Genomic DNA, 23,913 nt, shown 5'->3' with positions numbered 1-23,913 from the left:
TTAAATTAATTTTAAAAAAATTTTATTAGTCATATTAATTCATAAAAAATATAACTATAAATTAGATAATGAAACATTATATTAAGTATTATGTGATATAATAACATAATAATAACGTAATAAATTAATATTACGTGCCACAAAATAATTGATTAATCAATTATAATCATAAACATATCAATCAATCATTTTATAAACATAATATTAGTATGTTATATTATTATGCATGCGACATGGGTCATGACGCTTAATATAATATATATGTCATTATCTAACGGATAGAAAAACTAATTTAATTTTGTGAATGTATCTTTTCGAGACAAATAATAAAATTTTTTAAAAATTTATTTAAAAAATAAATTATCTTTTAAAAATAAATTTGAGTATTAACTCAAATTTTTCATTTTGGATTAAGCATTTTTTGTAACTGCAAATCTTTCTCAATTATAAATTGATTGATTGAGTGCAAGTGGTTTAATTCATTATTTACATTTTTTCCATATTAAAAAAGGGTTTACATATTAGATAATGTGTCTTATCATTAGTTTTAATCACCCTAATTGTTGTGCTTATTTAAGGTTATTTAAACTTTAAATTAAACAATACCATTAGAAATATGGTTAGAGTTGTCTAATTTCAATCGGATTTTAGCTATGGATATTACCAATAGATTTTTTTCCAAAAACAATCTAATGATAATAATAAAAAATTATCGAATTTAGTATTTGTTACCGTAGAATTTAAAAATTCATCACTAAATTCGACGACAAATATGGTGTTAAAAGGCTTTTAAAATGGTGATAAAATTAGATTATCGAAAAATTCAACGGTAGTAAATAAAATATATTTTTGACAAAAATAATAAATATACACCGTCGGATAAAATATTCAAATATATGTAATAATATTTGTAACTAAAAATAATGCTTTTCACCTCGAACATTTGTTGAAAGTTTCAATTTTACTTTCAAAGGTTAAATCTTTTTTAGTCTTTTACTTCCAATATTTCAAAGTTAATCATTTAGTTTTACACTTAAAATAGAATTATAGAAACGACGTATTCTCTATCCTATTGCTCTATTGTATTGTAACTATAGATACTAGATTGATTTAATTTATTATATTAATTATATAAATATATTTTGATTTTTTTGTGCTTTTGCCCGATTATAACTCTCATGAAGTCGTGAAAAAATGTTATTTACATATTAAAATCAGCTATCAAAATCAATTATAATATATTTGTGTATAAATATATGTATAGTTTAATTTATTTTAAAATATATTTTGATTTAATATATATTTTATACTGATAATTAATTTTAATAGCTAAGTTTAATGTATATCTAGTATTTATATATTTGGTTTAAAAATAGTAATAAAACAAATAAATTTGGTCTAAAACTCTTTGAATTGAATTTTGATAATTAACTTTCCGGTTCAAACTTTCTAATGCATGGAAGTGTGCAAAATCAATATGGGTTGTGGCGAAATTATTATGTATTGAAGATGGTCTTACATACTCTATTTCAAGTCCAAATAAATGGCATATGCTGCATGTGATGATTCTTTCTTATATTATGTGATCATAATCTAGCACGATAATCCGACAAATTATGTTGGTGACATTTTCAACCCACCAATAATGATTCTTATCATTTCTATTATATTAATTGAGTTTATTTTTAATGCATTTATACGATCATTTAATTACATATTTTTATTATATAACTATTCATATAGATAATATGAAAGTTAGTAATTTTAACAAACATATAAACATTACGTGTACTTTAACTAATGTAGCATTACATGATAAATACATGTATAAAACTTTTAGTTTATTAAAATTAAATTTATTTTAATTAATATAATGTTTCAAACTAAAAAAAATTGTAGATATTCCATATTAATATTATTATATAATTAAACTGTGATGAATCTATAAGATTTAAGTAATATATATATATATATATATATATATATATATATATATATATATATATATAGTAAAGTAGTACATAACTACATATAACAAGCAGGCAAAAGAAATTATATAATTTATTATTTAGTGTAATTTCAATTATAATAAATAATATAATAAATACATATGCTAAATTATATAATAAAATTTTCATTAATATAAATGTGGCCGGGATCGGAGTAAAAAAACAATTTTAACACATTAGTTGAAGTTGCTAAAAATATATCAATTCTCTACTAATGGAACTCTCTTTTGTTATACTGTCAAGTAAAATAAATTAAATAATCAAATCAAATTACAATTTAAAATAAATTTTCACTGTTCACAAATTAAAATTAATCCAAATTTTAGCAAAAAATTAAAAAATTGTTAATAAATAAAAATAATTTAATTCACTTATGTATAAACTCTCTCTCTCTCTCTCTCTCTCTCTCTCTCTCTCTCTCTCTCTATATATATATATATATATATATTCTAATAAATGTACTTACACTACGCTAGATGAGAAAGTTTGCGGCGGTTAAATAGCAGCGGTTGAAAAACACAGCTGTTAAATAACAACGTTGTAGCAGCGAAATCAACGAAATTAGCAGCGGTTGAGCGTCAAACCGTAGCTAAACCAAACACCTTTACCAATTAAAATCCACCCTTACGTACTTTTTTCTTCTCTCAATCACTCTTGCATTGCAAGCTCATCTGCCCCAACATCATTGTACCCTTCTTGATCCTCTATCACCCTTCATTCATTCATCCACGCACACCCTTGTCATCGTGCCCCAGTTCATCTCCATTATTCTCTTGCCATGAGTGCCTCCTTCCCTCTATCATATTGTGCGTTGCGAGATCTTCAACCCCCTGCACCCTCTGGCCTCCTTCTTCTCTCTTTTCCTTCCTCGCAGCTACCGATTTGTCATCGTCTTGTGTGCTGCAAACCACACTTCGCGTAGTCATGATCCTCCGCCGGCGTGGTGTTCCGTGCAGTCATAGCCGCAGTCGCCCTCCATGCAGTTTGCAGCTGTATCATCCTCAGTGCAATTTCTACCCGCTGACAGTACCATCTTTGACTCCATTTCTGTTCTCATAATCTTAGATATAGCATTAACTTGTTATCTTGTATATTTTTGTGTTTTTATGGAATATGCACACAAACTGTTTGTTAGTTTTCCTCAGTGAATGGAGGAGGAGCTCAACTTTTTATTTTCATAGATTTTAAATAAGTAGCGCAACCCAACTAACCAATGTATCGTGAAATTAAGAAGCTACTAGCAGAATTGAATTTGTTCGACTTTGTTACAGATGGATATAACCCCATTGACCCTTATGAGGCTAGGTCATACATGACGACAAGGTTTAGAAAAGAAAGGTCGGAATTATCACACACACACACAAAGAGAGAGAGAGTTATATTTATTTACAACTCTTATTATGAAAGATGGACTTTTACTAAGAAAACTACCTGAACCCTAAAAATTATTTGAAATCTCTAAAATACTTTATAATATAACCTAACTCTAACTTCTCTTTTTATTCCACACCACCACTACCACCCAAATCCTTTCTCACTACTACTCTCATCCAACCACCACCATCACTGCTGTCATCACCATCCCCAAATCTTTCTCTTGACCACCACCATCAAGCAAGGGAGGAAGAATAAGAGAGAAAGCCAAAACAGAGAGAGTGAGAGAATGATTAAATATTGAAGTTATTCATTATTGATGGAAAATTTATTTTGAAGAGGAGGAGCATTCATATTCAGAATTTTACATTCAAATTCAAATAACAATGCCTCAACAGAACCATATTATTACAGATTCAGCAACAGAACTAATAGAAATACACACACAAATTCAAATCCCAACAACAGAAGTGAAACATTCAAATTCAACAATCACATATCTAAAATTCAATAATAAGTCAGATTATGAAGATGCAGAATTACAGAATGAAATAATAAAATTAAAAATTGAAAATTAAAAAAGACCACGACGGCGACGTATTGCCGAATCTTTGAACCCTTCAATCCCCAGCCTCGAAGCTCCATGAGTAGTGCTTCAAGGTCAAAACGTTGGCGCGGAGGCTGTCATCGGAGATGGTCCTAATCAAAGTCTACAACGTTCTTGTAAAATGCAACACGAAAACCAAGGATTGGGTCATCGAAGCAGAGCTCAAGGGTCGAGAGTGCCACCACCGCATAGGACCTCATGCGTCGCAAAGGGAAGGCAGAGAATGTTCACGACCCTCGTTGATGGAGCAACAACGATGGTGAACACAGATCTTCGGGCAAGGACGGCAATGATGCGCAGATCTTGTCGCCACTGCTGCTGGTCACTGGAATCGCTACTGCCAAGCCACCACTATTGTCACTCTATTTTTTGTCTTTGTCGTGGTATTAGAAAAGGAGGTGGTGATGACCGTGGTGGTGATGGCAACAGTGATGATAGTAGTTGGGGATGAGAGTGGCGGTGAGGAAGGATTTGGGTGGTGGTGGGGTCCGGGTGGCGATGTGATTTGGGATTGGGGGAGTGGTGGTGTGGAGTAAAAAGAGAAGTTAGAGTTATGTTATATTATATTAGAGGGTATTTTAGAAATTTTAAATAATTTTTTAGGATTCGGGTAGTTTTGTTAGCAAAGGCCCATCTTTTTTATGGGTAGAAATGATAGTTTTATTTATTCGTGGATAGATTTATCAGCATTTTAAACTTTTATGAATAGAAAGGGCAATGTAAAAATTAAAAGATTATATACATAAAAAAATTTAAATTGGGGGGTCATTGCTCCCTTTAAAATGTATGAGGCTCCGCCCTGGGGATTCATGAAGAAAAAAAAAAAAGAGAAAGGTTAGGAATGGTTTGGGAAGAAGGAGAAAGAGGTTTCAAATTTTGTTACTTTTTAATTTTTAGTGGAATGCTAACTTTTGATTTTAAGTTGTTATCGTCATATTAATTAGATGCTAAATTCTGCTGTAATGAACTCGTCATTTTAAAGAAATATGTAAGATAAAAATTAACATTAAATTTATGTTTCAACAGTAATATTTATTTTCTGATGTGAATATCAGATTTTTCAATAGAAAATTTAACGATAATAAATGTATTTCTTGTAATAGAATAAGAGAAAAGAGTGGATAACCAAAAAAAGGGAAAGAAAGATATAAAGAAAATATCGACTCATCTAAAAGTTAGTACAAAGAGTGGAAAAAAAAATAAACACTATTTATTTTTTATTTTTTTACCATCAACACTTAATATTTTTGTACCACTAGTAATATGGAAATTAGATCAATAAAAGAAAAAACGAAACATGGTAAATTAACATTTAGCAATATATAATCATTTCCGCAACTCCGTTATTTATTTATTTTATTGTCTTAAAATATAGTGTTTTCTTTGGGTCATAAAAACCACATACACTTAAATGACCTATCCACTACACTGATTTGGCCATTTGAAGTGTGGGAGGCCAACTACCCAACCAAGTGAACCAACCTTCCAATCCAATAGAACATCACCATCAGAACCACACGCATACAAACATCGCGTGGTATTAACGCGCGGTTCACAGAATCACTGGCTCACTGCTCTCCTGTAGCTGCATGCACCAGTACTCATCCTGGTGCGCTGGATACGGATCGCTACACGCAAATTTCCAAATCAGCTTTCAATTTTCAGATTGCTTCTTGCTCGTTCTGTGGCTCTATTCCATTTGATCATTATTTATTTTCCCTCATTTATTAGTAATCTTATAAACCATATAATTTATTATTATTTTATGGTTTAATACTAACATTTAATATTTAACTAAATTGAATTATTGATCTTTCTTTGGAATCACTGAGCTAACTCGTGACTCATATTAATGTATGATTATACGATGATAACATTATATATATATATATATATATATATATATATATATATAATGATAATATTAGGTTGACAAAAAAAATAAATTTTATTTTATTTAATATTTGTTAATTATATTATTTTTTGATTAAATTTTTTAATTATCAAATATTTTTATATATTTAATTTTAAAACACCGCCATATACAAAACAGCTAAAAATAATGCATAAATAATTATTAAAAAAATGTACGATGACATAAAATATTTTATAATATTAATATATTAAAATAATATATATATATTAAAAAATAATATAATATAATATAACAAGAGAGTTGTATCGTGTTCAGTTTTGTTTGGTTTCGCTCTCTTTCTTTCGCTGCTTACAGTAGTCTACTATCATCTTCTCTCTCTCTCTCTCTCTCTCTCTCTCTCTGTGATGGAACCGGAATCTGGAGCTTCTACTTCTCGGAACCCTTCGCTGGTTAGGCTTCTTCCTCAACACGCTAACGCAGTGCTTTAGATTTATTCCGAAATTCAAGTGAAATGAAGTTCATTTTTTTTTCACTACTCTGAACCAATTCTGAATTCTACTTGTTTTGCCTCATTCTTCTTTCTGGAACTTTTTGTAACTGACTTTGCTCCGCACTCTCCTTGTTTTTTGTTTTTATTTATTTAATTTAATAAGTTTAAGCATATTTTTCATTCTTCATGTGAGTTCGTGTTTCTTGTCAACGCATGGAGGTGTGTGTCTTTGGTATCTGCTTGGATTCGCCACTGTTAAGTATTCAAATTATCTTGAACAACTGTTGAGAATGAGATATTCAATTATGCTGATTTTAAGTGTTTTTTCGAGTTCCTTTGATTATTATTTGTTTGCTTTTGTTTGATTTATGCCATTGTACTGAATTTCATTCTTTTGTGATGATGTGGTTTTCACTTCACTGATTCATTTTCCAGTGTTTTGGTTGTTTGAACTTGATTGAAGGATGGATAATCGATAATTTGTTTTGTCTGTTTTGGGACCTTTCAGTTATCATGGGTGAATCTCTCTAGGAATCTATTATTAGCATATCAAAGCTTTGGTGTGGTGTATGGAGATCTGAGCACTTCACCACTCTATGTTTTCACAAGCACATTTCGAGGCAAATTGCAGGATCACCGCGATGAAGAAACTATATTTGGAGCTTTTTCTTTGATTTTCTGGACACTGACACTAATACCGTTGATTAAGTATGTGTTCATCCTATTGAGTGCTGATGATAGTGGCGAAGGTATTTGAATGGCGGCCTTTATTAGGATTATTTTCTTGTAAGGTTGGTTATAAGTTATAGCTCTATGATTTTATTATGATCATATGGTGCAATACTGCTGTCTTCAGGTGGAACGTTTGCTCTTTATTCGCTGCTCTGCAGGCACGCCAAGTTTAATTTGCTCCCCAATCAACAAGCAGCTGATGAGGAGTTATCATCCTACAAATATGGTCCCTCGCAACAGGCCATAACCTCTTCTCCACTGAAGAGGTTTCTGGAGAAGCATAAAAGGTTAAGAACGGCACTGCTTATTGTGGTGTTGTTTGGTGCTTGCATGGTCATTGGCGATGGTGTTCTCACCCCAGCAATTTCAGGTAAGTGATTCATAATTAAAATTTGGGATGCCTGGAGCTTTGTAGCATCTTATTTTGTTGTGAACTGCTTCCAATATAATAATAATATAACAGAACTCGATTGGTTTTTTTACCTGAAGGCTTGCTTCTAATAAGAAACTAACAATTAGCCTGATCTTTACCATGCAGTTCTAGCATCTGTATCAGGGTTACAAGTTACGGAAAGAAAATTAACTGATGGTGAGCTTGTCCTGCTTGCCTGTGTCATATTGGTTGGGCTGTTTGCTCTTCAACACATTGGCACACACAAAGTGGCATTCGTGTTTGCACCAGTTGTAATCATCTGGCTATTATCGATATTTTCTATTGGGCTGTATAACACAATTTTTTGGAATCCTAGAATTGTTCGTGCATTATCCCCATACTATCTCATCAAGTTCTTTATCAAGACTGGTAAAGAAGGTTGGATTTCTCTTGGAGGGATACTTCTCTGTATCACTGGTATGTTAGTTCTGATCCTTTTTAACAGTTATATCATAGGATATGCTCTATAGTTTGTAGGGATGTTATGCATGATGTATTGATGTTCCTTGTTCTATTTACAATTGTATAAATTTAGTCAAAAATTTGAGTTACTAGAACTGTAAAACCTGAGATTTTAAGAAACTCAGATGCTATACTATACTAACTTACTAACTATTTGAGTTTTTTTTACCTCACCAGGAACTGAAGCTATGTTTGCAGATCTTGGTCATTTCACTGCTACATCGATAAGGGTGAGAAAAACTTGATGCTGAATTTCTTGCATCTGTTATGAATTATGATTTTATGATTCTTATTACTTTAGCTGTCCAATCATGTCACTAGTCTTGTTGGGCTGAGATTGTACCAGTTGCACTATGCTGGTACATGGCTTAAAGTATTATTAGAAATAAGTAGTACTTATAGTTGAGTGTTTTCTTTCTCCTTTTTTTTTTCTCTTCTTTTTCTCTTGCCCTCTTATCCACCATTTTCTCTATGAAATCAACATAATCAAATTGATCTTAGTTTTACAAATTACTACTATTTTCTGGGAAAGCAACAATAAGTAGTACATGCTCAATTGTCAAGAGATTCCTTAATATTTTCCTCCCTTTTGCAGATTGCATTTGCGTTTGTTATATACCCTTGTTTGGTGGTACAGTATATGGGCCAAGCTGCTTTCTTGTCTAAGAACCTTCAATCTATTCATAACAGTTTTTATGATTCAATACCTGGTTGGTCCATTCGTTACTCTCATTCGTTAATACTGCTTTGAGATTCAGTAATTTAGTGCAATTGCTAATTTTTTTGCTTCTCCTGCAGAACCTGTATTTTGGCCTGTTTTTGTTGTTGCCACCCTTGCTGCTATTGTTGGGAGTCAAGCTGTTATAACCGCAACTTTCTCTATCATCAAGCAGTGTCATGCACTTGGCTGCTTTCCACGAGTTAAAGTTGTCCACACTTCAAAACATATATATGGGCAAATCTACATCCCAGAGATAAACTGGATACTCATGATCCTGACTCTTGCAATAACCATTGGATTTCAAGACACAACTATAATTGGAAATGCTTACGGTAATATAAGGTTCCCTGCTCAAAAAAGCATACCCCCCGCCCCCCCGGAACCACACACACACACCCACAAAGACATTTGTCACTTTTTCACTTTACCAAAATCCTCATCTTAGAGGATCTTTTTCCTTGTGAGTATGGTAAATTTCTGTTCATTTGCTTCAGATCATTGTTTTCCTCTGATTATATGTTCGGATTGATAGTTCAATTAGTCAAAGTCCTAATAGTTGTTATGGAGAGCAAGAATACAATAATTACTGGCTTGTGGATGTGAAAATAATGATAGTATGGTTAATATCCCAGCCCTTTATTTATTTATTTATTTTTTTTCTGTTTTCTAGTTTGATGTGTTACAATTCCTGCTCTGCTACCTTGAATTCGGGAGTTTCTGCTAACAATGTTGTTACAAATTACAGTTTGAATGTTGGTTTTTTTCGTTTTGAATTTAATTCATGGCATTGATTTACAGGACTCGCATGTATGACTGTAATGTTTGTGACGACCTTTCTGATGACTCTGGTCGCAATCTTTGTCTGGCAAAAAAGTGTTGTGATTGCTATAGCATTCCTTTTATTCTTTTGGGTGATAGAGGGCACCTATCTATCAGCAGCATTCATGAAAGTGCCTCAGGGAGGATGGGTTCCTCTTGTCTTATCCTGCATCTTCATGGTTGTTATGTATGTATGGCATTATGGTACTCGAAGGAAGTACAGCTATGATCTGCACAACAAAGTTTCATTGAAGTGGTTACTGGGTTTGGGCCCAAGCCTTGGCATTGTTCGAGTCCCAGGAATAGGTCTCATCTACTCAGAACTAGCAACTGGAATTCCTTCAATATTTTCCCATTTTGTAACAAATCTTCCTGCCTTTCACAAGGTGTTAGTTTTTGTCTGTGTGAAATCAGTCCCTGTTCCATATGTCTCCCCAGAAGAAAGATTCCTTATTGGTCGAGTTTGTCCGAGACCTTATCGAATGTACAGGTGCATTGTCAGATATGGGTACAAGGACATTCAAAGGGACGATGGAGACTTCGAGAACCATCTAATACAGAGTATAGCAGAGTTTATACAGAGGGAAGCAGAAGAACCACAGTACTCAAGTTCTGAAAGCTCTTCGCTCGATGGGAGGATGGCTGTTATAAGTACCAGAACCTTAGAATCCACTGCAAGCTTAATAGTTTCCGAGATTGAGGAAATTGGCGTGGACAGCTCCATCCCCAGCAGTAAATCTGTAACCCTGCGCAGCTTGCAATCGGTTTATGATGATGAAAGTCCACAAGTTAGAAGGCGTCGAGTAAGATTTCAGCTACCAAACAATCCTGGTATGGATCCTGCAGTTAGGGAAGAACTTGTGGATTTGATTCAAGCTAAGGAAGCTGGGGTTGCTTATGTATTGGGGCACTCATATGTTAAGGCTAGGAAATCATCCTCATTCTTGAAGAAGCTTGTGATTGATATCGGTTACTCATTTCTACGCAAGAATTGCAGGGGTCCTGCTGTGGCTCTTAACATTCCTCACATCAGTCTCATTGAAGTTGGAATGATATATTATGTTTAGTTTCTTGGTAAAATTTGATTTACAACTTCTTCCTGGCTGTATAGAATCTATGCTCCAGGCTATAGGTGTTATTTTTATTGCCTCGCTCATGGAAAAATGAGTATGGCAGAGGAGGGTCTCTCTGAGAAAAACGCTTGTAAGGTTTATGCTGCTCTCCTAATGTGTAATTATATTATATAGTTGCAATAATTTTGTATTAGAAGTTTTTTTTTTTTTTTGGGTGAGTATTAGAAGACTCAACCTAGAAATGATCTTTCTCCTTTCCTTCCGATTATTTATTTAGTAAAAGTGTTATTTGCGCACCTAAATTATGTCCAATTAGCACATACCAAAGGGCACTTTTCCTCCAACTGCCCTCTTCCATTTCTTCCACAAATCCACAATCTTAGTGCTTCTGGCGTTTACCCCAATGGTTGTGATAATGCTGAGGGTCCTGGATCAAAAGAGATTCTGGTAATACTAACTCTACCCCATTATGATCGCTTCTCAGCCTTGGAATTCCAGGCTCTACTGCAGCATGGCCAGCTTATGAGCCATCACTCAATCTCTTTTCGCTGGTCTCCATCTCCTTTGGTGTTTGTGAAAGTTAACTCTGATGGAACTGTTTTCATGGAGCCTCAACAGTCTGCCTTTGGCACCGTCATTCGCAATGCAGACGGCAGCTGGGTGAAGAGCTGCTCCGGAACTTGTCTGCATCATCGGCCTCTTCATGCAGAGCTGCTGACTATTTATTGCAGTTTGCAACTAGCTTGGGAGTGTGGTTTTCGGGGTGTTTATTGCGCAGAAGCTCGCAATCTTTGATCTAGCAAAATTGTTCCACAACACCACATAGAGGGGCTTTCTTCTCAAGATCGCTCTGAGACTGGACTGGCAGTTTTGCTTTACTTTGGTGTCTTGCTCTGTGAACGAACCAGTGGATATCGTGGTTAGGAAGGTTTTTTTTTTTTTGAAAACAAAAGCTCAACACAGTAGAGTGGAGCAAATATAAAAGATATCTAAAACAGACAAGCAAATCTAGGAAGGTTCTGATGGAAAGAACCTACGTTGAATGGCTTCAGCCAACATGCTTATGCTTATTGATAGTTATTCTCTTTTACGAAAGAACGGCCTGAAAATAAGTTATTCCTCTAAAGCCAGCATAAAAAAGGGCGATGGTACATTTAGAGAGTGCGCAAGGATAGCCCGTGCCCTGTGAAAGCATTGATGGTTGGCTAATCCAAGACCATGTTAAATGCCTAAGAGCTCTGCACTATTACTAAAAAAATGTTAATTTATTGCATGCCCGATACAAAGTGATAGTTCCTCCGGCCTCCGCTCCAAAGGATCAGCCATATTTCCTCTTAGTTATATGCTTCGATTGTTGATGAGCACAAAGGAGGAATGTCATTTATTCACACAATAGGAACCACCAGTGCATATCCCGGTTGAGTCAAATTGATTGGTTAACTTCTTCTACCCGTCACTATAATTTTAAAACTTTCAATTAAATTTTTACATTTTTTCTTTAATTTTGTAATGAGATTCTCCCGTGCTAGAAAGGTCCTTTACCCACAATTAGGGCTGGCAATGGGTAGGATGTGCTAGAAAGGTCCTTTACCCACAATTAGGGCTGGCAATGGGTAGGGTATGGTAGGGTTTGACCTTTACCATAACTCTACTCGTGGATTGAAAATTTTATTAAAACTCTACCATATCCTACTCGCGAGTTGAGAATCTCTCAACCCTAACCCTACACGCACCCTAAAGTTCTAAACCCTACCCTACCCGCAAAAATATCAAATTTTTTCAAAGTAAATATAAAATTCAATCATTTCAAATTTTATACATATTAATAACATAAAAAATAAAAAATTAATGTTCTAAATTACTAAATTAACTAACTAATTTAGTGGTTGTTCAAGTTGTGAGTTTAACTCTCACTTCCTTCACTATATACTTATTTTTTAATAAAATATGTTATATATGAGGTGCGGGTAGGATAGGATAGGATACACCCTAAATCCGTACCCTACCCTACCCGCAAGCATACCCAGACCGTACCCTACCCTACCCGCAGCGGGTCAGGTAGCCTACCCTATTCGAACGGGTTGGATCGAGTTAGGTACCCGCGAGTAGGATATGAATTGCGAGTCCTACCCACATTTACAATAAAATTTGATTTGTGTAAACATTTTTAAGTAGAATTTGACTTTTAGGATTGGAATTCGAAGATATCCCTCTTATTTCCCTTTTCTTTTTATTTTTTGGTCTTGAAACTAGTAATTCGTTTCTTTTTTGTTTCAACTTGCTGGAAGAGGAACCCAAACCGCAGGCCCATTAAAATATATAAAATAAGTAAATAAATAAAAGAAAAGAAAAAAAAATATCCTGCACAGCCTCTTATGTCTTATCTCAACCCCAGAAAAAATAATTTGACAAAATATTTTTGATATTAAACAGGAAGTTGAGTTATGATGATATAAGATATTTGTTCCCTGTTTGCGCAAAACCCCTCCAAAACCTCCAACATTCATCTCTGAATTTGATTCTATCTTCTCAAAATACGCATTCTTCACAAAGATTCAAACTTTTTACTTTTCCAATGACCCATTTCCATTCTTCCCTCTGAAAACCACACACCACTCTCCTCTTTCCATGGCTTCACTCCTTCCAACTCCACACTTTTCCACACCCCTTATCTCCAAGCTCACTTCTTCCCCCAAAACTTGGAAACTCTTCATCCTCCCCCACCCTTTATACCCTATAGCCCTTCACATCAAGAAGAAAAACGTACTTCTTTTTCCCACCAATGCATTCTATACGCAAGGGGTCTATGCCCCTTCTTCTTCCCCTTCCAAATTGGGGAACAGAACAGAGAAAAAGAATGAGCTTGAGAATGACTCAATTGCCTTGCTCAACGAGAGAATTCGTCGCGACTATGGCAGCAGGGAGGTCTCAAGAACTGTTATGGACTCAGAGGAGGCTGATAGGTACATACTATGTTTCACAAATAAGTATTGAGTACAATATGAATTAGCCATGAATTTAAGGAGTTTAAGATTACAGTATTTGATAAATCATACGTATATGAATACGGTTAGGTATTTGTGTAATATAGGTACATACAGATGGTGAAGGAGCAGCAGCAGAAGGGGTTGCAGAAGCTGAAGGGTGAGAGGAAGGAAGGGAAAGATGGTACCTTCAGCTACAAGGTTGACCCTTATACGCTTCAATCCGGTGACTATGTTGTTCACAAGAAGGTTGGTATTGGGAGGTTTGTTGGGATCAGGTTGGATGTTCCAAAGAATTCTACAGAACCTACTGAATATGTTTTCATTGAGTATGCTGATGGGATGGCGAAGCTTCCTCTTAAGCAGGCATCGAAAATGCTCTATAGATATAGTCTGTGAGTTTTCCTTGCCCTCTTACTCTTACCTTTTTGTTATTGTAATGTAATTCATATATATAGAACAAGTCAGTTAGCTAGACATTTCAATAGAGAGATAGTGCACAATCATGGTCGTCGATGAAAAAATTGATGGTTGCGATTGAGAATTTTGCATGATACAAGAACCATAAGTGTGACATAATTTCTTTTGATGCAAACACTTTACCCTGTTAAGGCACTTTAGAGAAGCTAGTATTTTGTTTAGCTAGTAGTCAATTGTGTTTGGAGAATTGTTTTGATTTGGTCATGATCGTGTCAAATTTTGGTTGTGCCTTGGCAGTCCAAACGAGAACAAAAGACCTCGGACATTGAGCAAGTTAAATGATATTAGTAGTTGGGAGAAAAGAAAGATTAAGGGGAAGGTTGCGATACAGAAAATGGTCGTTGACTTGATGGAGCTCTATCTACATAGGCTCAAACAGAGAAGACCGCCGTACTCGAAAAGTCTTGCCATGACTGAATTTGCTGCTCAATTTCCTTATAAGCCTACACCTGATCAACAACAGGTGACATCTTAGTAAATGCTATGTGTTTAGATGGAAGGGGAATTGTTAATTATGATTGTATATTCTAATTTTAATTTGTAATTTAAAATTTTTAAATAATTACATGTTATGTTCTAAGGCATTCACGATAAATCAGAATTTATACATATACATATTCACATTTGTTTCAATATGACATGTTTATTTGATGCTTATGAGTTATTTCCATCTCTTCCAAATACGTACCTTTCTATCTGTCCAGGCTTTTATTGATGTTGAGAGGGATTTGACAGAGCGAGAAACTCCAATGGACAGATTAATTTGTGGAGATGTTGGTTTTGGCAAAACTGAGGTTGCACTACGTGCTATCCACTGTGTTGTGTCAGCGAAAAAGCAAGCAATGATTCTAGCACCAACTAGAGTTCTAGCAAAACAACATTTTGATGTTATATCTGAACGCTTTTCTGTATATCCTGATCTCAAAGTTGGACTACTAAGCAGGTTTCAGGTATGGCCGAGTTTTCTCTTTTTCCCATTTTTATTATAGTTAAATACTCAAATATATCTAATTTTATGAAGTATGGGGATTATAGTTTAACTTATTTCGTAGTCAAATAAGAACAACAATATGCTTTCATCCAGTTGAGTTTGTTAAGAACTCTCTCTAATGCTAAGTCAAAATATCCATAAACTATAATCATGAGCTAAACTGAATACATGTCAGTTTTTGGTTGAAGTAACACTTCCCTGCACTAACAAAACAGTTTCCACTTATTGGATAAACGTGATGTCTTTTCAGTAGCTCTTTTTTTGTGAAGAACCCTATCAGTGCATCAAATTGGAAGTTTCTGACTTTAAATGATATATTCTTTATTTTGCTCGCTGGATATATATTTCATTGCCTACTCACTTTTTTATGGAAACGATTCCTTCTTCTGGTTTGGCATCTCCATTTATAAAGGGTGTTATTTTATGCTTGGTGTTCAATTATATTAAAATTTTCTTTCATTTCCATTTTCATGGCTATTATATGACAATACATGATGTACTTCTGCTACATATATACGTAATCGAGTGGTGCATTGTCTTGCTTCCTCATTTTTTATATATATTAATCTAGCTTTTCTTTAAAATTGATGGCATAAGTACATTGTAGGAATTGATATTTAGCCAATTATTAAGTTCAAGAAATATGAGCTGCATCAAGGGAAAATGTTATCATCTTGGTGGATATTTATGAATAATTAGGAACATGTCAATCAATTTTAGACTATGTGATTTATCACTACTTGCAGACCAGAGCAGAGAAAGAAGCACAATTGGACAAGATTAAGAATGGTGACCTGGACATTGTTGTTGGAACTCACTCGCTTCTTGGAGATCGTGTTGTATATAACAAACTTGGCCTGCTCGTGATTGATGAGGAACAGGTTTGCCAATTCTTGGCAATAGTTGTTTCACTTGCAATTACAGTCCTATTGCTTTTCTCTACTAAGTAATGAGTTATGCATTGCAGAGGTTTGGTGTCAAACAGAAGGAGAGGATTGCTTCTTTTAAAACTTCGGTGGACGTACTTACTCTATCGGCAACCCCTATCCCGAGAACTCTCTATTTAGCCTTGACAGGGTTTCGTGATGCTAGGTAACTAGCTTTAACAATTTTATTTTCACCTTCTTTATCTTCTGCTTCTATATTACTTAGCACTTCATCTCTTGCAAGATTAGCATTTTTCATTAAACTTGCACTAATCAAAAGAAGATCAGTTAAGGCCAACTAATCCAAGCATAAAGTATACTATGGTAATTTCGTTTGTTAATTTCCATTTCAGTTTAATTACAACCCCACCTCCAGAAAGAGTTCCCATCAAGACTCACCTTTCTGCATTCAGTAAGGATAGAGTAATATCGGCCATCAAGTATGAGCTCGACCGTGGCGGTCAAGTTTTTTATGTTCTGCCACGTATTAAAGGTGATTCTCATGTAATAATTTTTCATTTATTTACATAATGTCAAGTTTTTTTCATTTCTTTGACTTAAGTTGAAGAGTAGTTACCATAACAGTAAATTTACTTTGAATATATTAAAGAAAGATAAGCTTATGAATTTTAATTTGAGACGACAATCATGGACATAAAAGGGAAATTATGCATCAAGGTGCATGGTGGTGCTGTTGACATATATTTGCTAATTTACATTTATTTCCATGTTGACTGTTTTCTTCTCAACTATTTGCCTTATAGGACTTGAAGAAGTAATGTATTTTCTTGAAGAGTCATTCCCAGATGTTGAAATAGCCATTGCCCATGGGAAGGTAGTTGCTTCTTTTTTGGGTCTACTGTCGCATATCACATGAAAGAGAAATGTTGAGTACTTGAGTTTAATTATTCTATCGGTCTTATAGTTTTACTAAATTTTTAGTTACGTCCTTATAGTTTAAAACTTTGTAATTGAGTCTCTATACTAGCTAAACATTTCTAATTAGGTTCTTAATAGTATTTATCTTTCATAGAAAAATGCAATAATCCTAGAATATTCTCTTTTAGAATATTCCACCGTTCATCTTACATCAAACACAAATATGACTATTCCAAAGAATATTTCATATTTTTTTGCAAAAAGCTTATTGCGAATTTTTATCTAACATAAAGGCTCAATTACAAACTTCTAAATTATAAGGATCTAATTAAAAATTTGGTTAAACTATAAGAACTAACAGAATAATGAAGTCAAAATTTTAATGAACAAAGGTTTTGCATATAGTAGGCAATGAAAATATAATAACTAGGGAGTGCATACAGTAGCCAATTAATAAACAAAGGTTTTACAGCTTTCAAAGAAACGAGCCTGAGAGGGTAGAAGAACCTCAAGGTTTTGCTACATGTATGTCCTCCATTCTTTCTCTGCTTTCTTCTTCCATAAGCAGTAATTAAGAAGAGCTTTTTTAATTACTCTGATACAAACTCAGTTCAGAGTTATTTTTCTTTAGATGAAAAATACATGTGATTGTCTAGAGCTCTAGAATTGATTATCTTGTAACAACAGAATATACATGCATTATATACATTCTCAATTTTCACAGATGTTTCAGCATTAATTGTGTAAATTTCATATTCTTTCTGGTGTAGCAATACTCAAGGCAATTAGAGGATACCATGGATAGATTTGCTTCAGGCGAAACAAAAATCCTTATCTGCACAAATATAGTAGAAAGTGGGCTTGATATTCAAAATGCCAATACCATTATCATTCAAGATGTTCAACAATTTGGACTCGCACAGTTGTACCAGGTTTTCTGTTTCCTAATTCCATCTTCTTTTGTTTGTTTGTTCACATGTTTCATATGTCATGTCTTTACTCTTTGACTCCAAGCATTGTTCAGAACTTGTTATTGTCATTATGTTTCTGATATATGCATTTTATGGTTGGAGCAAGTGATATTAATCTGATTTCTCTATTTCTGTTTAACTAACATCCGTAATGCTATCATCTCTGCAATGCTATTAGTTACGTGGAAGGGTTGGGCGAGCCGATAAGGAAGCACATGCACACTTATTTTACCCTGATAAAAGTATGCTCTCTGACCAAGCACTGGTATGTTTGTGATCAATTTTTACCTTTTATTTTTACTCATAAACTTGATTGAATCTTCCGCTTGTAATATAGAAAACCAATTGCTTAAATATTACCTAAATTTAACATTCTGCTTAGTGATGTCCCATAGGAGAGGCTTGCAGCTCTTGAAGAATGCCATGAGCTTGGTCAAGGATTCCAACTAGCCGAGCGAGACATGGCTATAAGAGGTTTTGGTACAATATTTGGTGAACAACAAACAGGAGATGTCGGAAATGTCGGCATTGATCTATTCTTTGAGATGCTCTTTGAGAGCTTGTCCAAGGTTAACTTTGATTCTGTGATCTATTTTTCACCATCTGCCACTGATCCTAGTTGAAAATAAATACTCACTCACTGTAAATTACATGGAGCTATATATATATATGTATAACCTTGATGCTTTTTAAACTGCAGGTTGAAGATCACCGTGTAGTTCCGGTTCCTTATCACTCAGTGCAGGTATGCATAGTATAGAAAAATGCAGGATACAGTAAAGATATAAGTTCATAGATTGACGCTTGGTGCATGTTTATCGGAATGCAGACTAAAAATATGGTTCCACAAATCAAATCTGACAGATGAACATTGTTTTCTCCTGGTGGAGGTGAAACAGGAAAATGAAAATGCCGAAAATAATTTGCATTTGAAGATTTTCCTTGAACCAGACAATAAAGCTAATCTAGTTGACACCAATTATGACTTTTCTTTTTTAATTTTCATGGGGGAGAATAATTATTGGTAAATATGTTGGACCTAAATATAATTTCTGAATACAAACACTTCAGAGCCTACTTTAAAATAGTAAAAAGGATCCAAAACACACATGAATCTGTTTTTTTATGCGTATGAATTGAATGGTTCATGTAATAGATTCTCCAATTTCCTTCTGCACTTTATACTTATGTATTTCAGGTAGACTTGAACATCAATCCGCATCTCCCATCTGAATACATAAATTATTTGGAGAACCCCATGCAAATAATAAATGAAGCTGAGAGAGTTGCGGAGAACGACATATGGAGTCTTGTGCAATTTACGGAGAGTCTGCGCCGCCAATTTGGCAAAGAGCCTCGGTCCATGGAGATTTTGTTGAAGAAGCTTTATGTGAGGAGAATGGCTGCTGATATGGGAATATCTGGAATCTACTCTTCAGGGAAGACTATCATAATGAAAACAAATATAAATAAAAAGGTATTCAAAATTATGATAGAGTCAATGGCATCAGAAACACTAAAAAATTCATTGGTTCTTGAAGGTGACCAAATCAAGGTAATTTTTCTTGATTTATCATTCGCTCTAATTCGATTACATTTGTTAATCATCATTTCTGTAAGGAGGTTGGTAAAGTGATAAAGTAAATGATTAATCACTATTGAATTTATAACTTCCATCAATTGTGAGCTCCACAATCTTTAATTTAACAGTGATTAACTTCTCACTTTACCAATTTGCCAATCTCCTGACTTTAGAGGAGCTTGATCCAAATCCAATAGTTTCCTGAATATGATGTCGATCATTAATTGCGAATCTTTGCATTTTGTTGTTGCTGTTGTTGTTATATACTTACTGCAGCTGGAAATCTTCTGTGGATTAATCAAGTTCAGATTTCTTAACGATTTTACTTCGTGCAGGCCGAGCTTCTCTTAGAGCTACCAAAAGAACAACTCCTCAATTGGCTTTTTCAATGCTTGGCTGAACTTCATGCTTCACTACCTGCCCTCATAAAATACTAGAATTTTTTTATCGACCAGTTCTGCCAGCATGGTGGAGTTTGGAAACTTGATTTGCAGCTTAATTCACAAGTATACATTGTTTCGATGGATATGCTGCATCGAGAGCGACGAATGGAACTAACTGAGATTGTATTGCTTTACTGACTAGGCTGCTACGAGAAATCGAAACAAATTATTAAGGACGATCAGAATGTTGAATACATGATGATCCGAATAGCGGCGATGAGGTTAGCTGTTTGTTCTCGACTCTTTGCCAAGTGGCCATGGAAATCAATTTGGCACTGGAAAAGAATTTTAGTTTCAGATGTTACGCTGAATTTTGATCATCAAGGACTCCTTTAAAGGATGCTGCTACCGCAGTATTTTAATTATTTATTTATTCTTTTTGGTATCTCTTTCATTGGAGTTACCTGATTTGGAGAAATTCAATATGAAGATTCAGGTTCTTCCTCTTGCTAATACATGGTAACAAAAGTAGGTTACTTGTTGCAAGAAATATAATTCTGTTTATTGTTGTTGTAGCTATCAAAATGCAGAAGTGCTTGTTTTTCTTTTCCCTCCTAGGAATGTGTGTAACTTTATATGCCACTGTGGCATGCAATTGTAATGGAAATTATTTGAGGAGACATTTCTTAGAATTTAATATTTTATAGGGTAAAATACATAAACAAACGAAATGAAAACCATTATTCCATGATGGTTCTAAATGCAATAACGTTACATGCATATCTTGTTTGTGTTTATATGTAAATCGAATTAGTAGAAAAAGCTTTAAATTAAAATATATATCTTCGATTTAGTAGGTTAAAAACGGTAAAATGACTAGCATATGATAATTTAAAATAACGAGTTTCAAATTATACATAATAAATCAAATGAAATTGCTTCGATTTATAGACACTGTAGGACATAGCTAAATGGAAGGTATTAGATTTGATTTACTAATATTAGACTTATATATAGAATTCGAATTCAGTTGTTTCGAATTACAATTCACAATTTTTCTCACTCTCCAAACGCACCATAGAGAAAAAAGTTTGGCAATAATACTACAAGATTCAAAATTACTTACATGGAGAACAACCTGAGCCGTATTTATTGGTTGGACAGAGTTGTCCATATTGCTGGTGGTATCAATGGAGAGGTTAGTGAACAATTTTTTTTTTCAAGATAGATTAGTAATGTTAGTAATATTAAGCTACTTAGAGTATTTGTTTATAAACCTTAGTTAGAAATTAGAATTTTTAAACTACAAATGGTGGTTAGAATAGTAATTTAGTAATTTATTAGAACTTTGAAATTACAAATGCTGCTTAGAATAGTGATTATAAATAACTGTTAGTTAGAATAGTGACTAGAAGGTCGGTTAGAATTTGTAAGTTATAAATGTTAGATTAAGTAGTGAAAATTAGTTTAGTTAAAATTTAATTTAACTCAATAGTGCCATTAATAATAGTGATGGATATGTTTTACACTAAAGTTACTTTTTATTAGAGTTTTCCGAGTTAGGTCCATTTAAATTTAATTCAGATTTTTTGTTTTTGTTTGAACTTGTAAGATAATTTGTTTGGGTTTAGGGTATTTTTTCGATTAGGACATTCATTATTTAATATTTTTTTAGTGAACTATTTTGTTATGGTTCTTAGAAACAATTTTTTTTTTATTGTTATGCCGCCCACCGATCTATCACCAGCATGAGAAGGTAGCATGGTATGCCCATAGACGATAGGATCATACCGTACTTGCAGATGGCCGGTTTATACCATCTTGCGAGATTGAATGAGACTTGGTTTAAGTTGGATGAGCCATTAGTAAGTGCATTCATGGAGAGATGGCGTTCGGAGACGCATACTTTCCATATGCCATTCGAGGAGTGCACGATTACGCTACAGAATGTAGCGTACCAGATAGAGCTCCCGATCGATGGTTAGTACGCATACTTTCCATGCTGCCTAGTTCCTAACTGTGCCTCTGCCTCTCTTTCCTTGCGAACAAAGAGCTCGGCCAATCTCGCATAAGTGGACTTCACCACGAACCAATTGGAAGGTTCCTTATACCTTTTAGTATGGAGTTTACACACTCGGAGATGTTAGTAGTCATATGCCCAAATCTCCGACCTTCATCCCGATGCTAAGTCCACTGCTCATACTCAATCCTGTTAGCCCAGTCACACATTCTAGAGTTTTCGGACTGGAGAATGTTAAACCAGTAGTCAAACTCCAACTCAGTCTTGGCATAAGCAGCATTCACTAAAAATCTCTGTGCATTCTTGCCATTAAAACTCAGGGTGAAATTTGCCTCCATGTGTTGGATACAGAATGCCTGGTAGGCACTAGGTGGAAGCCAACTGCCATCAAGAGCCTCTAATGCAACCTTGATTTTGTTGTGCCTATCCGAAATAACTAGAATACCCGATTGAGACATTATGTGCTGCTGAAGGTGAGACAAAAAAATGACCATGACTCCACATTCTCACCCTCTACAAGTGCGAAGGCAATGGGAATAATGTTGGAATTCCCGTCCTGAGCTATTGCAACCATCAATATACCCCCCGTATTTGCCGTACAAGTGGGTTCCATCAATACTAACCAACGACTTACAATGCCTAAAGTCCTAGATACACGGTGGGAATGTCCAAAAAAGTCGCTGGAAATAAGCTGATGGCTTATTGACTTGCCCACCAACTCACACAGGGTTCGTCTTCAACACTGCAACACTACCTGGCACCGTTATCTATACACCCAGTACCCATCTCGACAACTCATTATATGACTTTTTTCAATCTCCATAAATCTGCGCAACGACCTTCTGCTTAACCAACCAAACCCTCTTGTAAGTCGGTCTGAATCCGAAATGTGCCTTTGTTGCATTCTGCAGTACCTTGATCAACACAGCAGCATCAACTCTAGTCATAGGCAGTATGAAAGTCGATATAATATGATAATCAAGCATTCTATGATCACTAGATATCGACGTGGCCAGATATGTATGAGGTCCATTGTACCGTCTTACCTCCCAAATATCCTTCCACTGGCGAAGAGTGATCTGAATCAACCATGTACAACCATTGCCAAATTTCTTAAACTTTCCATGGTACTTGACATGATCATATTCTAGCACTTTGTACGCAACCCAATGGCAGATGCTATAAGTCTTCACGCTTAAGATGGCCTCCCTTTTATTTTGAAACTGCTGACCAACTTGGAACTCTGCTAGACTCCTGTATCATGTGTATCTCTGGTCCCAAATTCAGAAGCTACTTCTGGTAACCCTTGCTGTGTCATGACATCCAAATCTAAAGTCGAAAAGTGCAGGGGGTATTACTGAGTTTCCGAACTAGCTCCACCACCCCAACTAGAATACTCCTCGCTATTTCATGATCGCTATCATTAGTAATCGTGGCGGGCTCCACATCATCATCATCATCATTATCCTGAAGTACATTTTTGACACCATTTGGTGCTCAACCCTCCTCGAAAACCGAGATCATAATAGGAGTATCGGCCATCGCAATAGCAGCTGCGAAGGACGGAGGTGCAATCAAAACTGCCTCAATGACAGGCACATAAGATGAGACACCAATAGGCATTAAATTAGAGGCTCTTACCATTGCTAAAGATTGAGGATTCCAGTTCGATCCCCTCTTGAACTACAGACCACATTTCCAAGCTTGGCCAATAGCTCATGGGTCCTCATCTCGAAAAACTGACAACGATAGTGGAACAGACCTTGCAAATCTTCATCACTGTCTATGATGAAGGAATCGTACTTCACACTATCACGTACAACAGAAACCGGAATTATATAGAATAATTCTCCACCCGTTTCATGTCATGCAGTGTCAGTTTTTGGATTATAGTATTCTGAAATTCAATGAAATTCGTAAAAGGTTTGATAAAAATACTCAACGGATTCTTATCAGTAAATTTTATTCCCTCTCGCATTTTTTTCTTAATCGACCCTCTATAGTGCACAAGAACTAAATAACTATCATCACTAGCCATTGTGAGTCCTACTATGATGAGGATTTCATGTTCATCTCCTATTTATATACGTAAGTATAATAG

The 23,913-nt window shown here is 34.8% G+C and overlaps 2 protein-coding genes across 2 annotated transcripts; both read left to right on the top strand.

Moving 5' to 3' along the window:
- The first annotated feature begins 6,162 nt into the window (after positions 1-6,162).
- On the top strand, positions 6,163-10,898 carry KUP3 (K+ uptake transporter 3). Its single transcript, XM_016306610.3, has 8 exons — positions 6,163-6,315; positions 6,865-7,105; positions 7,213-7,458; positions 7,627-7,938; positions 8,161-8,213; positions 8,579-8,693; positions 8,782-9,036; positions 9,503-10,898. Exons 1-8 carry the CDS (start codon positions 6,271-6,273, stop codon positions 10,588-10,590), a joined length of 2,355 nt encoding a protein of 784 aa, XP_016162096.1. The 5' UTR covers positions 6,163-6,270; the 3' UTR covers positions 10,591-10,898.
- Positions 10,899-13,040: 2,142 nt separating this feature from the next.
- Positions 13,041-20,474, top strand: LOC107604898 (DEAD/DEAH box helicase). The gene is made up of 14 exons (XM_016306611.3): positions 13,041-13,559; positions 13,688-13,975; positions 14,298-14,523; positions 14,765-15,010; positions 15,798-15,932; positions 16,019-16,143; positions 16,331-16,470; positions 16,742-16,812; positions 17,627-17,788; positions 18,006-18,092; positions 18,223-18,396; positions 18,528-18,572; positions 19,026-19,382; positions 19,745-20,474. Exons 1-14 carry the CDS (start codon positions 13,225-13,227, stop codon positions 19,844-19,846), a joined length of 2,493 nt encoding a protein of 830 aa, XP_016162097.1. The 5' UTR covers positions 13,041-13,224; the 3' UTR covers positions 19,847-20,474.
- The last annotated feature ends 3,439 nt before the right edge of the window (positions 20,475-23,913 follow it).

Source organism: Arachis ipaensis, chromosome B6 (genome assembly GCF_059453495.1).
Source record: "Arachis ipaensis isolate K30076 ecotype BB chromosome B6, ASM5945349v1, whole genome shotgun sequence".
Lineage (NCBI taxonomy): Eukaryota > Viridiplantae > Streptophyta > Magnoliopsida > Fabales > Fabaceae > Arachis > Arachis ipaensis.
Note: the sequence above shows the minus strand (reverse complement) of the source record. Positions and strands in the feature narration are given on the sequence as shown.

Excerpts from the sequence above, each read along its gene's own strand:
- KUP3 (XM_016306610.3), top strand. The coding sequence starts at position 6,271 with ATGGAACCGGAATCTGGAGCTTCTACTTCTCGGAACCCTTCGCTG. Across the intron at positions 8,214-8,578 it reads TCACTGCTACATCGATAAGG|ATTGCATTTGCGTTTGTTAT; the intron begins GTGAGAAAAACT and ends TCCCTTTTGCAG. Across the intron at positions 8,694-8,781 it reads TTTTTATGATTCAATACCTG|AACCTGTATTTTGGCCTGTT; the intron begins GTTGGTCCATTC and ends CTTCTCCTGCAG.
- LOC107604898 (XM_016306611.3), top strand. The coding sequence starts at position 13,225 with ATGGCTTCACTCCTTCCAACTCCACACTTTTCCACACCCCTTATCTCC. Across the intron at positions 18,397-18,527 it reads TCTTTGAGAGCTTGTCCAAG|GTTGAAGATCACCGTGTAGT; the intron begins GTTAACTTTGAT and ends TTTAAACTGCAG. Across the intron at positions 19,383-19,744 it reads TTGAAGGTGACCAAATCAAG|GCCGAGCTTCTCTTAGAGCT; the intron begins GTAATTTTTCTT and ends TACTTCGTGCAG.